The sequence below is a fragment of the Bombus flavifrons genome, chromosome 11, assembly GCF_040668555.2.
Source record: "Bombus flavifrons isolate JBK064 chromosome 11, iyBomFlav1_principal, whole genome shotgun sequence".
NCBI lineage: Eukaryota > Metazoa > Arthropoda > Insecta > Hymenoptera > Apidae > Bombus > Bombus flavifrons.
In genome coordinates, this window is record NC_138452.1 from 102438 (window position 1) to 118333 (window position 15896).

At 36.9% G+C, this 15896-nt stretch overlaps 1 protein-coding gene across 1 annotated transcript; it reads right to left on the reverse strand.

Moving 5' to 3' along the window:
* Nucleotides 1-589: 589 nt before the first annotated feature.
* On the reverse strand, nucleotides 590-15634 carry LOC138185138 (RNA polymerase-associated protein LEO1-like). Its single transcript, XM_069123845.1, has 6 exons — nucleotides 15587-15634; nucleotides 15262-15510; nucleotides 13291-13411; nucleotides 2930-3009; nucleotides 2605-2853; nucleotides 590-754 (listed from the first exon to the last, which is right to left on the reverse strand). Exons 1-6 carry the CDS (start codon nucleotides 15632-15634, stop codon nucleotides 590-592), a joined length of 912 nt encoding a protein of 303 aa, XP_068979946.1.
* Between the last annotated feature and the right edge of the window lie 262 nt (nucleotides 15635-15896).

The window sequence follows — 15896 nt, forward strand, 5'->3', positions numbered from 1 at the left end:
TCGATCAACTCTCAACTCTACTCTTCGACGTCTCGATCAACTCTGCTCTTCGCAACACACTCGCTTTTCGACTCGCATACTCTGACCTCTCGGTCATCGCTCCTTGAACCCGAAACCGTCCTTTTTGTTCTAACGCTGTTTATCGTTTTTCCGCATACCTCTGTAAGAGCTAGGTCACTTTAGTCACATAGGCGCTCTTAGATATAAACAAACCACAAAGGACGACGTACACGGTGTTTTTCTAGTTTCAGCCGATTTCCAATCGAAGCTATTTTACGATATTACAATCGGCCTTTCCTGACAATCACATCTGCCCTCAGATGTGCTCGTCGTCGCTGCTCGTATTTTCATCACTATCCTCTTTCATTTTCATTCACATTCCTCTTCTCCATAATGGTAATCGTTTGTTGTTCCACAGACAATTCGTCAGTCAATGATTTACTGATAAATTCACACCACTAACTGTAGTCTGTCATTGGTCGGTCAATTAGGTTGATTCCCAGATGTTCACTCGGCGGCTCAATTATTGTTATTATTTATATGAATTTTACACTCATTCAACAGAATCAGAAACCTGCTCTTTACAATTCTAGTTTCCTGAGTCTCCCACATCTTCATGTTTCCGCTTCTTACCCCGAGCAGGAGACGACTCTTCTTCTTCGCCCTGTTCGTCATCTTCATTGTCATCATCTTCTTCTTCTTCTTCTTCATCACAGAGGAAGTCGTCTTCATCACTTTCATCTTCAAGACCGTCCTTGTATACAGCTTCTAATCCTTAGGAGTAGATCGACCAGGCTTGCACGCTCTGTTCAACCTCAACGTTTGCCATTTTACTCTATTCTTTTTCTACTCCCGCACAAATAGCTCCGTTAAATCGTGTCGTTCTCTGTCTTATTCAATCCCGGCTGAGCCCCCAAGTTGTAATATCGGAATATATTGAAGATGTAGTTTTGTCCGATTTATTATAATTTATTAATAATGGATTGAAATTACAGATATTAGTTAGACAGAAAACGATGTTTGATTAACAGGAAAACTAAATACAACGCTCGTATTTGTATCAAATAACTCGACAGCTATTTGGTAATACTCTCTCTCTCTCTCTCACTAGCAACTCTAACAACTCTACAACACTAACAGCTCAACTCTCACGACTCTACTCTTCGACGACTCGGTTAGCTCTCGACTCTACTCTCCGACGTCTCGATCAACTCTCAACTCTACTCTTCGACGTCTCGATCAACTCTCTCGACTCTACTCTTCGACGTCTCGATCAACTCTCAACTCTACTCTTCGACGTCTCGATCAACTCTCAACTCTACTCTTCGACGTCTCGATCAACTCTCTCGACTCTACTCTTCGACGTCTCGATCAACTCTCTCGACTCTACTCTTCGACGTCTCGATCAACTCTCAACTCTTCGCAACACACTCGCTTTTCGACTCGCATACTCTGACCTCTCGGTCATCGCTCCTTGAACCCGAAACCGTCCTTTTTGTTCTAACGCTGTTTATCGTTTTTCCGCATACCTCTGTAAGAGCTAGGTCACTTTAGTCACATAGGCGCTCTTAGATATAAACAAACCACAAAGGACGACGTACACGGTGTTTTTCTAGTTTCAGCCGATTTCCAATCGAAGCTATTTTACGATATTACAAAATAATGTTATTCTCGCCTCAACTACACGTCAAACATAAAAAAGGGGGTTTTAATAATTAACAAATAAATAATAGATTCGATATTAACAAGAGTCACTATATGCTAGGGACATTCACAGGCGGCCATTTTGGATAATCCACATGCGTATTAACCTTCTTGCTTTACAAATAAATTATATTCTCAATCAATAAAAAAAAAAAAGAAAGAAAAGAAAAAAAAAAGAGAAAAAAAAAAAGGAAGAGAATAAATATTTAGTACAAATGGGAGATCGTAATAAGGAAAGAATAAGTAATAATTAATACCTAATCAGCCGTAAGGAACAATCGTGAAAACACATTGTTAAGATTAATTAACATTTTTTCAAAATTGAATAAATCCTATGTGTAACTACATTATCGAACACAAATGTAAAAAAATATATATATATGTATATTATAAAAGAAATACAAAATAAAATATATAACTACACTATCAAACACAAATGTAAAAAAAAAAAATATATATATATATATATATTATAAAAGAAATACAAAATAAAATATATAACTACACTATCAAACACAAATGTAAAAAAATATATATATATATATATTATAAAAGAAATACAAAATAAAATATATAAAAGTATACACACGTACTTAACAAACATAAAAAGAAATAAATTATGAAACAAGTATATAAACATATATATATATGTATATATATATATATATATATTTAACATACAACCAAAATAAAAGAAAACCGAAATTGTTAAACGGCGAAACTACAAATACAGAGCAACTATACTAAATCGAAATCAGGACAAGGAGCTCCAGGATAAAGCTCGCTAAACTTACACATACACCAATAACGTACGACGGGGGAAATTCCCCTTTCTCCAGAAGCATGATGGCGAAGATGTGCCTCCAGAACTACTTCAGGGATTTCATCAGGAAAACGCACCTTCGCGCAACGGTCAGTATCAACAACTTCAAATAGAGGAAAATCCCACTCGAGTATGACGGTTTCCGCATCAAAGAAGCTTTCGTCAACAACAGCAGAATTGTCAGAACTCGATTCCAAGGAATCAGCACTGATGTCACGCAACTCCTCCAACAACTTTGGTTCTCGTACTTGGTCACAATACCTCATACGTTTGCTGGGTCCTCCCGAATCACTCATGGATTCTTCGCTATCCCTCTTCCTCTTCCGCTAGAATAATACAAATAGAGCTTAATGGAACAAAACGGGATAAATTAAGCGGACTAAAACAAGACAAAATACGCACTCGAGAAGCCTGCATAAGAACCTCTGATAAAATTGCCTCCGCAACCATCGTCCAAACGTCAAAGTCCAAATCACCGAAATCTACGTTTATGAAAATAGCAAAAATCGAAAATCAAATTAAATCCCAAAAGCAACCATAACATGGAAATATTCATCAAAACCAAACTTACCCAAGATAAACCAAAAGAAATCCTTGCTGCGGGAGAGTGGCGGATCGCGCGTGTTGCCGGGGCAAGTGTCGATATAATAATGAGACTCTAGCCACCGGCCCTTCCACGCGCCGAAGAACAAAAATTATTCCCACAGTACTAACATAAAGATTCTCAAGAAAAAGACTAGACCAGCATGGAAGGCTCCAAGCCTCCTAGACGCTACCTCAGCAGAAAATAGAACCGATGGGAACTAAGTCGAAATACGGATTTTTGCATTCTCTCACGTACCCGCGATGGGAATCTGGAAGTTAAAAGACAAGATAACGAAGCAAAGGAGACATCGACGATTACAGAATTTGCATTCTCTCACGTACGAGTTCAGGAACCCCAAACTGCAGCATCCCGATTCCCACGGAAGCGAACCACCAGTTGACCGCCACCCCGTGGGGGATGTTATTATAAATAAGCGCAGGAACATAGAAGATTTTCAATATATTGTCGTCATTCGCGCATTGCACCTCGACGGTCTCTTATTAATTGCTCAGTTTAAGTCACAAATTAAGTTAGAAATCTTTCTAAGTGTTCATTTCATTGGCGAGATTTAAAAACATCCTCATAAATAAATATATTTATACCCGCGACGTTTATCCGAATAAATAAGCCGCAAGCTTATTCAGAGTGTATTTCTAATCAAAAATAAATAAACTAAAGTTCTAATAATAATTATACCTGAGTCGAATAACTAAACCAAATAAAAAAAAAAAATTTCACCGACGACTATTACGAGCCGATGGCCCCTGACGGAACAAGGTAAGAGTCTCAATTTTTTATAAAATTTTCTTCTTCTCTAGTAACTTCGCCACATCCAGGAACCGAATCCGATTTACTTATCACCAATTAATACATTCAATTTCGTTTCAATTTTGAGAATAAACAAAGGGTCATTCGCTGCGTAGGCTTGTGAAAACGGTGTCTTCAATTACTGAAACACTCATTGATCTTCGCATTCCTCCTCCCACTGTTGGCAAAACATTGCCCGTCTTTGGGCAAGGCTTGCGAAATCACACGAGTTTTACGCAGAGAAGACTATCAAATTAGATCTAATTGACCGATATTTTCATTCTTGCCATCGTTGTATACGATTATAAAATAGAATAATTCCCTTCTGAATCTTAACCAAAGGATCATTCGCTGTGTTGGGTTGTGGATAACGGTGTTTCGACTATCGAACCATCTATTGATCTTCGCATTCCTCCTCCCACTGCTGGCAAAATACTGCCCATCTTTGGGCAAGGTTTGCGAAATCACACGAACCCCACACAGAGAGGATCATTGAAATCACTTTCTCGTGAACACTCAATTCGGAAGGCAAGAAGATCGAAACGGTAAAAAATCACTCTAACAAATGAACTAAGGTCCAGTTCAATGATAGATTCATTGGCGAAATTAAGAGAGGAGGAGAAGGAAACGTAAAGATAAAATTTGCATCAAACGAAGAAAATTCAAAATCTTAACCAATCCATTAACGCGAACACTCTTGTTTTACCGTCCCTAAAACGCTATATATATATATATATATATATATATATATATATATATACATATATATAACAACTTGAATAATTCCATATTCAAATTTAAATAAATTCTATACAACGAAATTGAACCGAACTCTCAAATAATTCCTACATACAGATATATACATACACATATATATATATATATAATTTTAAATAATTCTATACTGAAGTTTAGATAAATTCCGTGCGAACAAATCGAATACTTATTTTTATTCAACTTTAATCCTCTCCCGTGCCAATATCCCTGCACATAGCAGGTTAGCCGAAAACGTGGAAATTATTCATCAGTAGCCTAACACTAGTCAACGCTATCCATAAGTAACTAATTTATCAATAGATTATTTCGAATATAAGTATAAAGAAAATTTTCTATTCGAAACAGTCCTCAGACTGTTTCTGGTGGCAGCAACTACCGTGTGAGAAATATTTCTTATACAGTCAATTAAATTTAAATCTTTCCCTTCAGATTAAATTAAAATCAAAAGTTTGAATTGACTTTAAACGAGTACGTAACAATAAACTTTCAACTTAGAAATAGATTTTAATCGAAAACCTTGATTCAATATCTTAAATATAATTATATCGTGTAAATTTTCCCCTCCTGACGAAACTCAACTAAATCGAACTAAATTAAATTAAATTAAATTAAAACAAAACAAAATAAATTAAAACAAACACAAAAAAAAACTAATTAAAATTAAAACAATAAAAAAAAAAAAATCTTGCGAATTCAACGGTTTAAAATCAATTCAAACAAACAGGAACGTAACACCAGTTTCAACGTATAAACAAGCGGAACAGCTCGGAAATCTCGATGATTTCGTCGATTTTGACCAAAACTAACCGTCGTTTCCTTCCCGTTTGAGATATTTCGACGTTTAAGAGCTCTTTTTACTCCATATAACGTGCAGAATGTAATACATGCCAGTTTCAACGTATAAACAAGTGGAACAGCTCGGAAATCTCGATGATTTCGTCGATTTTGACCAAAACTAACCGTCATTTCCTTCCCGTTTGAGATATTTCGACGTTTAAGCGCTCTTTTTACTCCATTTAACGTGCAGAATATAATACACGCCAGTTTCAGCTTCGAAACAAGCGGAACAGCTCGCAAATCTCGATGATTTCGTCGATTTTGAACAAAACTAACCGTCATTTCCTTCCCGTTTGAGATATTTCGACGTTTAAGCGCACTTTTTACTCCATTTAACGTGCAGAATGTAATACACGCCAGTTTCAGCTTCGAAACAAGCCGAACGGCTCGCAAATCTCGATGATTTCGCCGATTTTGACCAAAACTAACCGTCATTTCCTTGCCGTTTGAGATATTTCGACGTTTAAGCGCTCTTTTTACTCCATTTAACGTGCAAAATGCAATGCATGCCAGTTTCAGCTTCGAAACAAGCTGAACAGCTCGCAAATCTCGATGATTTCGTCGATTTTGACCAAAACTGACCGTCATTTCCTTCCCGTTTGAGATATTTCGACGTTTCAGCGCTCTTTTTACTCCATTTAACGTGCAGAATGTAATACACGCTAGTTTCAGCGTCGAAACAAGCGGAACAGCTCGCAAATCTCGATGATTTCGTCGATTTTGCCGGAAACTAACTGTCATTTCCTTCCCGTTTGAGATATTTCGACGTTTAAGCGCTCTTTTTACTCCATTTAACGTGCAGAATGTAATGCATGCCAGTTTCAACGTATAAACAAGCGGGACAGCTCGGAAATCTCGATGATTTCGTCGATTTTGACGAAAACTAACTGTCATTTCCTTCCCGTTTGAGATATTTCGACGTTTAAGCGCTCCTTTTACTCCATTTAACGTGCAGAATGTAATGCATGCCAGTTTCAACGTATAAACAAGCGGAACAGCTCGGAAATCTCGATGATTTCGTCGATTTTGACGAAAACTAATCGTCGTTTCCTTCCCGTTTGAGATATTTCGACGTTTTAGAGCTCGTTTTACACCTTTTTACGTGCAGAATGTAATAAACAACCGTTTAACCGTCGAAACAAGCGGAACAGCTCGCAAATCTCGATGATTTCGTCGATTTTGATGCAAACTGACCGTCATTTCCTTCCCGTTTGAGATATTTCGACGTTTAAGCGCTCTTTTTACACCTTTTTACGTGCAGAATGTAATAAACAACCGTTTAACCGTCGAAACAAGCGGGACAGCTCGCAAATCTCGATGATATGGTCGATTTTGACGAAAACTAACCGTCGTTTCCTACCCGTTTGAGATATTTCGACGTTTAAGAGCTCGTTTTACTCCATTTAACGTGCAGAATGTAACACACGCCAGTTTCATCCTCGAAACAAGCGGAACAGCTCGCAAATCTCGATGATTTAGTCGATTTTGACGAAATCTAACCGTCGTTTCCTTCCCGTTTGAGATATTTCGACGTTTTAGAGCTCGTTTTACTCCACTTAACGTGCAGAATGTAATACACGATAGTTTCATCCTCGAAACGAGCGGGACAGCTAACAAATCTCGATGATTTCGTCGATTTTGACGAAAACTAACTGTCATTTCCTTCCCGTTTGAGATATTTCGACGTTTAATCGCTCTTTTTACTCCATTTAACGTGCAGAATGTAAAGCATGCCAGTTTCAACGTATAAACAAGCGGAACAGCTCGGAAATCTCGATGATTTCGTCGATTTTGACCAAAACTAACCGTCGTTTCCTTCCCGCTTGAGATATTTCGACGTTTAAGAGCTCGTTTTACTCCACTTAACGTGCAGAATGTAATACACGAAAGTTTCATCCTCGAAACGAGCGGGACAGCTCGCAAATCTCGGTGATTTCGTCGATTTTGACGAAAACTAATCGTCGTTTCCTTCCCGTTTGAGATATTTCGACGTTTAAGAGCTCGTTTTACTCCTTTTTACGTGCAGAATGTAATAAACAACCGTTTAACCGTCGAAACAAACGGGACAGCTCGCAAATCTCGATGATTTCGTCGATTTTGATGCAAACTGACCGTCATTTCCTTCCCGTTTGAGATATTTCGACGTTTAATCGCTCTTTTTACTCCATTTAACGTGCAGAATGTAAAGCATGCCAGTTTCAACGTATAAACAAGCGGAACAGCTCGGAAATCTCGATGATTTCGTCGATTTTGACCAAAACTAACCGTCGTTTCCTTCCCGCTTGAGATATTTCGACGTTTAAGAGCTCGTTTTACTCCACTTAACGTGCAGAATGTAATACACGAAAGTTTCATCCTCGAAACGAGCGGGACAGCTCGCAAATCTCGATGATATGGTCGATTGTGACGAAAACTAACCGTCGTTTCCTTCCCGTTTGAGATATTTCGACGTTTAAGCGCTCTTTTTACTCCATTTAACGTGCAGAATGTAATGCATGCCAGTTTCAACGTATAAACAAGCGGAACAGCTCGGAAATCTCGATGATTTCGTCGATTTTGACCAAAACTAACTGTCATTTCCTTCCCGTTTGAGATATTTCGACGTTTAAGCGCTCTTTTTACTCCATTTAACGTGCAGAATGTAATACACGCCAGTTTCAGCTTCGAAACAAGCGGAACAGCGCGCAAATCTAGATGATTTCGTCGATTTTGACCATAACTGACCGTCATTTCCTTTCCGTTTGAGATATTTCGACGTTTAAACGCTCATTTCACTCCCTTTTACGTGCAGAATGCAATGCACAACCGTTTAACCGTCGAAACAAGCGGAACAGCTCGCAAATCTCGATGATTTCGTCGATTTTGACGAAATCTAACCGTCGTTTCCTTCCCGTTTGAGATATTTCGACGTTTTAGAGCTCGTTTTACTCCACTTAACGTGCAGAATGTAATACACGCCAGTTTCATCCTCGAAACGAGCGGGACAGCCCGGAAATCTCGATGATTTCGTCGATTTTGACGAAAACTAACTGTCATTTCCTTCCCGTTTGAGATATTTCGACGTTTAAGCGCTCTTTTTACTCCATTTAACGTGCAGATTGTAACATACGCCAGTTTCATCCTCGAAACAAGCGGAACAGCTCGCAAATCTCGATGATTTCGTCGATTTTGACGAAAACTAATCGTCGTTTCCTTCCCGTTTGAGATATTTCGACGTTTAAGCGCTCTTTTTACTCCTTTTTACGTGCAGAAAGTAATAAACAACCGTTTAACCGTCGAAACAAGCGGCACAGCTCGCAAATCTCGATGATTTCGTCGATTTTGATGCAAACTGACCGTCATTTCCTTCCCGTTTGAGATATTTCGACGTTTAAGCGCTCTTTTTACACCTTTTTACGTGCAGAATGTAATAAACAACCGTTTAACCGTCGAAACAAGCGGGACAGCTCGCAAATCTCGATGATATGGTCGATTTTGACGAAAACTAACCGTCGTTTCCTACCCGTTTGAGATATTTCGACGTTTAAGAGCTCATTTTACTCCATTTAACGTGCAGAATGTAACACACGCCAGTTTCATCCTCGAAACAGGCGGAACAGCTCGCAAATCTCGATGATTTCGTCGATTTTGACGAAATCTAACCATCGTTTCCTTCCCGTTTGAGATATTTCGACGTTTTAGAGCTCGTTTTACTCCACTTAACGTGCAGAACGTAATACACGCCAGTTTCATCCTCGAAACGAGCGGGACAGCTCGCAAATCTCGATGATTTCGTCGATTTTGACGAAAACTAATCGTCGTTTCCTTCCCGTTTGAGATATTTCGACGTTTAAGAGCTCGTTTTACTCCTTTTTACGTGCAGAAAGTAATAAACAACCGTTTAACCGTCGAAACAAGCGGAACAGCTCGCAAATCTCGATGATTTCGTCGATTTTGATGCAAACTGACCGTCATTTCCTTCCCGTTTGAGATATTTCGACGTTTAAGCGCTCTTTTTACACCTTTTTACGTGCAGAATGTAATAAACAACCGTTTAACCGTCGAAACAAGCGGGACAGCTCGCAAATCTCGATGATATGGTCGATTTTGACGAAAACTAACCGTCGTTTCCTACCCGTTTGAGATATTTCGACGTTTAAGAGCTCATTTTACTCCATTTAACGTGCAGAATGTAACACACGCCAGTTTCATCCTCGAAACAGTCGGAACAGCTCGCAAATCTCGATGATTTCGTCGATTTTGACGAAATCTAACCATCGTTTCCTTCCCGTTTGAGATATTTCGACGTTTTAGAGCTCGTTTTACTCCACTTAACGTGCAGAACGTAATACACGCCAGTTTCATCCTCGAAACGAGCGGGACAGCTCGCAAATCTCGATGATTTCGTCGATTTTGACGAAAACTAATCGTCGTTTCCTTCCCGTTTGAGATATTTCGACGTTTAAGAGCTCGTTTTACTCCTTTTTACGTGCAGAATGTAATAAACAACCGTTTAACCGTCGAAACAAGCGGGACAGCTCGCAAATCACGATGATTTCGTCGATTTTGACCAAAACTGACCGTCATTACCTTTCCGTTTGAGATATTTCGACGTTTAAGCGCTCTTTTTACTCCATTTAACGTACAGAATGTAATGCATGCCAGTTTCAACGTATAATGTCACGTCCCGTGCTCCGCACGTGCCGTAACGAAAATACAAAGCTACTATACGGAAATCAGCGCGAGTAAAATTTGAATAGACCAAGGAACACACGCTACTGCAAAACAAAATAAAAGATTAACGAATAAGGGCGACTATAGACTAACAATAGGGATGAATATATACGAAACACAAAATATGTAGAATAAAATCAACCAATAAATAAATATATGCACATAACACTAAATAAATCTACCAATAACCGACACGATATTTAAAAACCTATGGTTCAATAAATCAACCAATAAATAAAATATAGGTATATAACATCAAATAAACCTACCAATATCCTATGAATTTGATAACTTGGCAAAGGATAAACCACGATTCGAAAAACTAACCGATAACTATCAGTATAAAATAAAGTCAATTAATAAACTGGACTAGATACGAACCGATCAAATAAAACAAGAATAAGTAGGATTATATATGACAAATTCGCAAAGGAGCAACAAGAAGATATACTACAATCAATCAACGAAGATTGAATATGTGAAATACAAAAGAAGAATTTAAATCAGTAAATAAAAATTAATTAATGAATTAAACGAGTGGCGAACCAAACGAGTAAATCAAGAAATAAGAATGACTACAGAAGGGAAATAATTGAAACAGCGGGAATACATTTTTTTTAATTAACAAAACAAATGATCAAAACAACTAACATCGCAGCAACTTGGAGTATTATACACAAATATATACATATATGTTAAACACATAACAATTTAGTAAATATTAGAAATAAAACTTTCAATACTATGTAACAAATCCAAAATTATCAAATTTCAAATATATATGCATATACGAAATCAAATGGTTAACAGTCTAATAAACACCTAACCTAAAATACACAATACTACACTATTAAAAAAAAAAAAAAACTTATATAAAAATCACATTGACGGAAATATGTATATGTGTGCGCATTCTATACTATTAAATCAAATTAACAATCTGGTAAACATAAAATACATAATCAAAACTCGTGCTCATTCTAGTAAAGAACTACATATGAAAACTATACTACGAAACATGCATGTCTATATATATATATATAAAACCTAGATTTTAAACCAAGCTATTAATAATCTAATATAAAAGATATAGAACATACACATAGTACTATTGAAACTAACCAACTAACTACTTGTTAGCAAATCCAGCGATTAAAAATAATTAACACCGCCTCGACTGGGAGAATTGCGTACAGCATAAATATGTAAACCATATCAAACACATAATAATCTGGTAAACTTTCAATACTACGTTGTCACATTACAAAACATATAGGTATATATATATATAAAAACAAATAATTGACATATAACCTCAAATACACAATTAAAGAATTCTTTTTAACAAAAAAAAAAAGAGAAAGGTCACACTATCAGAAATATATACATATATACTTATGTGTGTGTATGCGTGTTCTACTCTACTAAATCAAAATTAACTAGTAAACATAAAATAAATAATTAAAACTAACCAACATTTCAGTAAAGAATTTCATGAAACATGCACGCATACATACAAAATCTATATTTTAAGCCAAATTATTAATAATCTAAATGAACATAAAAGAAGTAGAACACACAACATAACATTATTTAAACTAACTAACATTCGGATAACCTCAGAGAATTTTATATGAAAACTACACAAAAAAAAAAAAGAGAGAGAAAAAATATATATGTATATTTATATATATGTGTGTACTTTATGTTATCGAACATTCTACTCAAAACAATAAAACAATGCTATTAATGAGTTATAAAATTTAACAACAATACTATTCGCATGTTATTATATGAACACACAATATATAAATATAGTATATATATATATGTATATATATATATATATATATATTATAAATACACAAACAATACTATCCTAACTGCGCTAGAATAAAGAAAATTAAGGCGGAGAAATAATTATTTCAATATTAAATAAAGCAAAGACCCGTCACTATACTGGAGATATTCACGAACAGCCATCTTAGATTGTCATAGCTCTTACACGTGTGCATCGGAACACATGCAATAGTTATACGCATTAAATAAGTGCAAAATTGTAATATCGGAATATATTGAAGATGTAGTTTTGTCCGATTTATTATAATTTATTAATAATGGATTGAAATTACAGATATTAGTTAGACAGAAAACGATGTTTGATTAACAGGAAAACTAAATACAACGCTCGTATTTGTATCAAATAACTCGACAGCTATTTGGTAATACTCTCTCTCTCTCTCTCACTAGCAACTCTAACAACTCTACAACACTAACAGCTCAACTCTCACGACTCTACTCTTCGACGACTCGGTTAGCTCTCGACTCTACTCTCCGACGTCTCGATCAACTCTCTCGACTCTACTCTTCGACGTCTCGATCAACTCTCTCGACTCTACTCTTCGACGTCTCGATCAACTCTCAACTCTACTCTTCGACGTCTCGATCAACTCTGCTCTTCGCAACACACTCGCTTTTCGACTCGCATACTCTGACCTCTCGGTCATCGCTCCTTGAACCCGAAACCGTCCTTTTTGTTCTAACGCTGTTTATCGTTTTTCCGCATACCTCTGTAAGAGCTAGGTCACTTTAGTCACATAGGCGCTCTTAGATATAAACAAACCACAAAGGACGACGTACACGGTGTTTTTCTAGTTTCAGCCGATTTCCAATCGAAGCTATTTTACGATATTACAATCGGCCTTTCCTGACAATCACATCTGCCCTCAGATGTGCTCGTCGTCGCTGCTCGTATTTTCATCACTATCCTCTTTCATTTTCATTCACATTCCTCTTCTCCATAATGGTAATCGTTTGTTGTTCCACAGACAATTCGTCAGTCAATGATTTACTGATAAATTCACACCACTAACTGTAGTCTGTCATTGGTCGGTCAATTAGGTTGATTCCCAGATGTTCACTCGGCGGCTCAATTATTGTTATTATTTATATGAATTTTACACTCATTCAACAGAATCAGAAACCTGCTCTTTACAATTCTAGTTTCCTGAGTCTCCCACATCTTCATGTTTCCGCTTCTTACCCCGAGCAGGAGACGACTCTTCTTCTTCGCCCTGTTCGTCATCTTCATTGTCATCATCTTCTTCTTCTTCTTCTTCATCACAGAGGAAGTCGTCTTCATCACTTTCATCTTCAAGACCGTCCTTGTATACAGCTTCTAATCCTTAGGAGTAGATCGACCAGGCTTGCACGCTCTGTTCAACCTCAACGTTTGCCATTTTACTCTATTCTTTTTCTACTCCCGCACAAATAGCTCCGTTAAATCGTGTCGTTCTCTGTCTTATTCAATCCCGGCTGAGCCCCCAAGTTGTAATATCGGAATATATTGAAGATGTAGTTTTGTCCGATTTATTATAATTTATTAATAATGGATTGAAATTACAGATATTAGTTAGACAGAAAACGATGTTTGATTAACAGGAAAACTAAATACAACGCTCGTATTTGTATCAAATAACTCGACAGCTATTTGGTAATACTCTCTCTCTCTCTCTCACTAGCAACTCTAACAACTCTACAACACTAACAGCTCAACTCTCACGACTCTACTCTTCGACGACTCGGTTAGCTCTCGACTCTACTCTCCGACGTCTCGATCAACTCTCAACTCTACTCTTCGACGTCTCGATCAACTCTCTCGACTCTACTCTTCGACGTCTCGATCAACTCTCAACTCTACTCTTCGACGTCTCGATCAACTCTCAACTCTACTCTTCGACGTCTCGATCAACTCTCTCGACTCTACTCTTCGACGTCTCGATCAACTCTCTCGACTCTACTCTTCGACGTCTCGATCAACTCTCAACTCTTCGCAACACACTCGCTTTTCGACTCGCATACTCTGACCTCTCGGTCATCGCTCCTTGAACCCGAAACCGTCCTTTTTGTTCTAACGCTGTTTATCGTTTTTCCGCATACCTCTGTAAGAGCTAGGTCACTTTAGTCACATAGGCGCTCTTAGATATAAACAAACCACAAAGGACGACGTACACGGTGTTTTTCTAGTTTCAGCCGATTTCCAATCGAAGCTATTTTACGATATTACAAAATAATGTTATTCTCGCCTCAACTACACGTCAAACATAAAAAAGGGGGTTTTAATAATTAACAAATAAATAATAGATTCGATATTAACAAGAGTCACTATATGCTAGGGACATTCACAGGCGGCCATTTTGGATAATCCACATGCGTATTAACCTTCTTGCTTTACAAATAAATTATATTCTCAATCAATAAAAAAAAAAAAGAAAGAAAAGAAAAAAAAAGAGAAAAAAAAAAAGGAAGAGAATAAATATTTAGTACAAATGGGAGATCGTAATAAGGAAAGAATAAGTAATAATTAATACCTAATCAGCCGTAAGGAACAATCGTGAAAACACATTGTTAAGATTAATTAACATTTTTTCAAAATTGAATAAATCCTATGTGTAACTACATTATCGAACACAAATGTAAAAAAATATATATATATGTATATTATAAAAGAAATACAAAATAAAATATATAACTACACTATCAAACACAAATGTAAAAAAAAAAAAATATATATATATATATATATTATAAAAGAAATACAAAATAAAATATATAACTACACTATCAAACACAAATGTAAAAAAATATATATATATATATATTATAAAAGAAATACAAAATAAAATATATAAAAGTATACACACGTACTTAACAAACATAAAAAGAAATAAATTATGAAACAAGTATATAAACATATATATATATGTATATATATATATATATATATTTAACATACAACCAAAATAAAAGAAAACCGAAATTGTTAAACGGCGAAACTACAAATACAGAGCAACTATACTAAATCGAAATCAGGACAAGGAGCTCCAGGATAAAGCTCGCTAAACTTACACATACACCAATAACGTACGACGGGGGAAATTCCCCTTTCTCCAGAAGCATGATGGCGAAGATGTGCCTCCAGAACTACTTCAGGGATTTCATCAGGAAAACGCACCTTCGCGCAACGGTCAGTATCAACAACTTCAAATAGAGGAAAATCCCACTCGAGTATGACGGTTTCCGCATCAAAGAAGCTTTCGTCAACAACAGCAGAATTGTCAGAACTCGATTCCAAGGAATCAGCACTGATGTCACGCAACTCCTCCAACAACTTTGGTTCTCGTACTTGGTCACAATACCTCATACGTTTGCTGGGTCCTCCCGAATCACTCATGGATTCTTCGCTATCCCTCTTCCTCTTCCGCTAGAATAATACAAATAGAGCTTAATGGAACAAAACGGGATAAATTAAGCGGACTAAAACAAGACAAAATACGCACTCGAGAAGCCTGCATAAGAACCTCTGATAAAATTGCCTCCGCAACCATCGTCCAAACGTCAAAGTCCAAATCACCGAAATCTACGTTTATGAAAATAGCAAAAATCGAAAATCAAATTAAATCCCAAAAGCAACCATAACATGGAAATATTCATCAAAACCAAACTTACCCAAGATAAACCAAAAGAAATCCTTGCTGCGGGAGAGTGGCGGATCGCGCGTGTTGCCGGGGCAAGTGTCGATATAATAATGAGACTCTAGCCACCGGCCCTTCCACGCGCCGAAGAACAAAAATTATTCCCACAGTACTA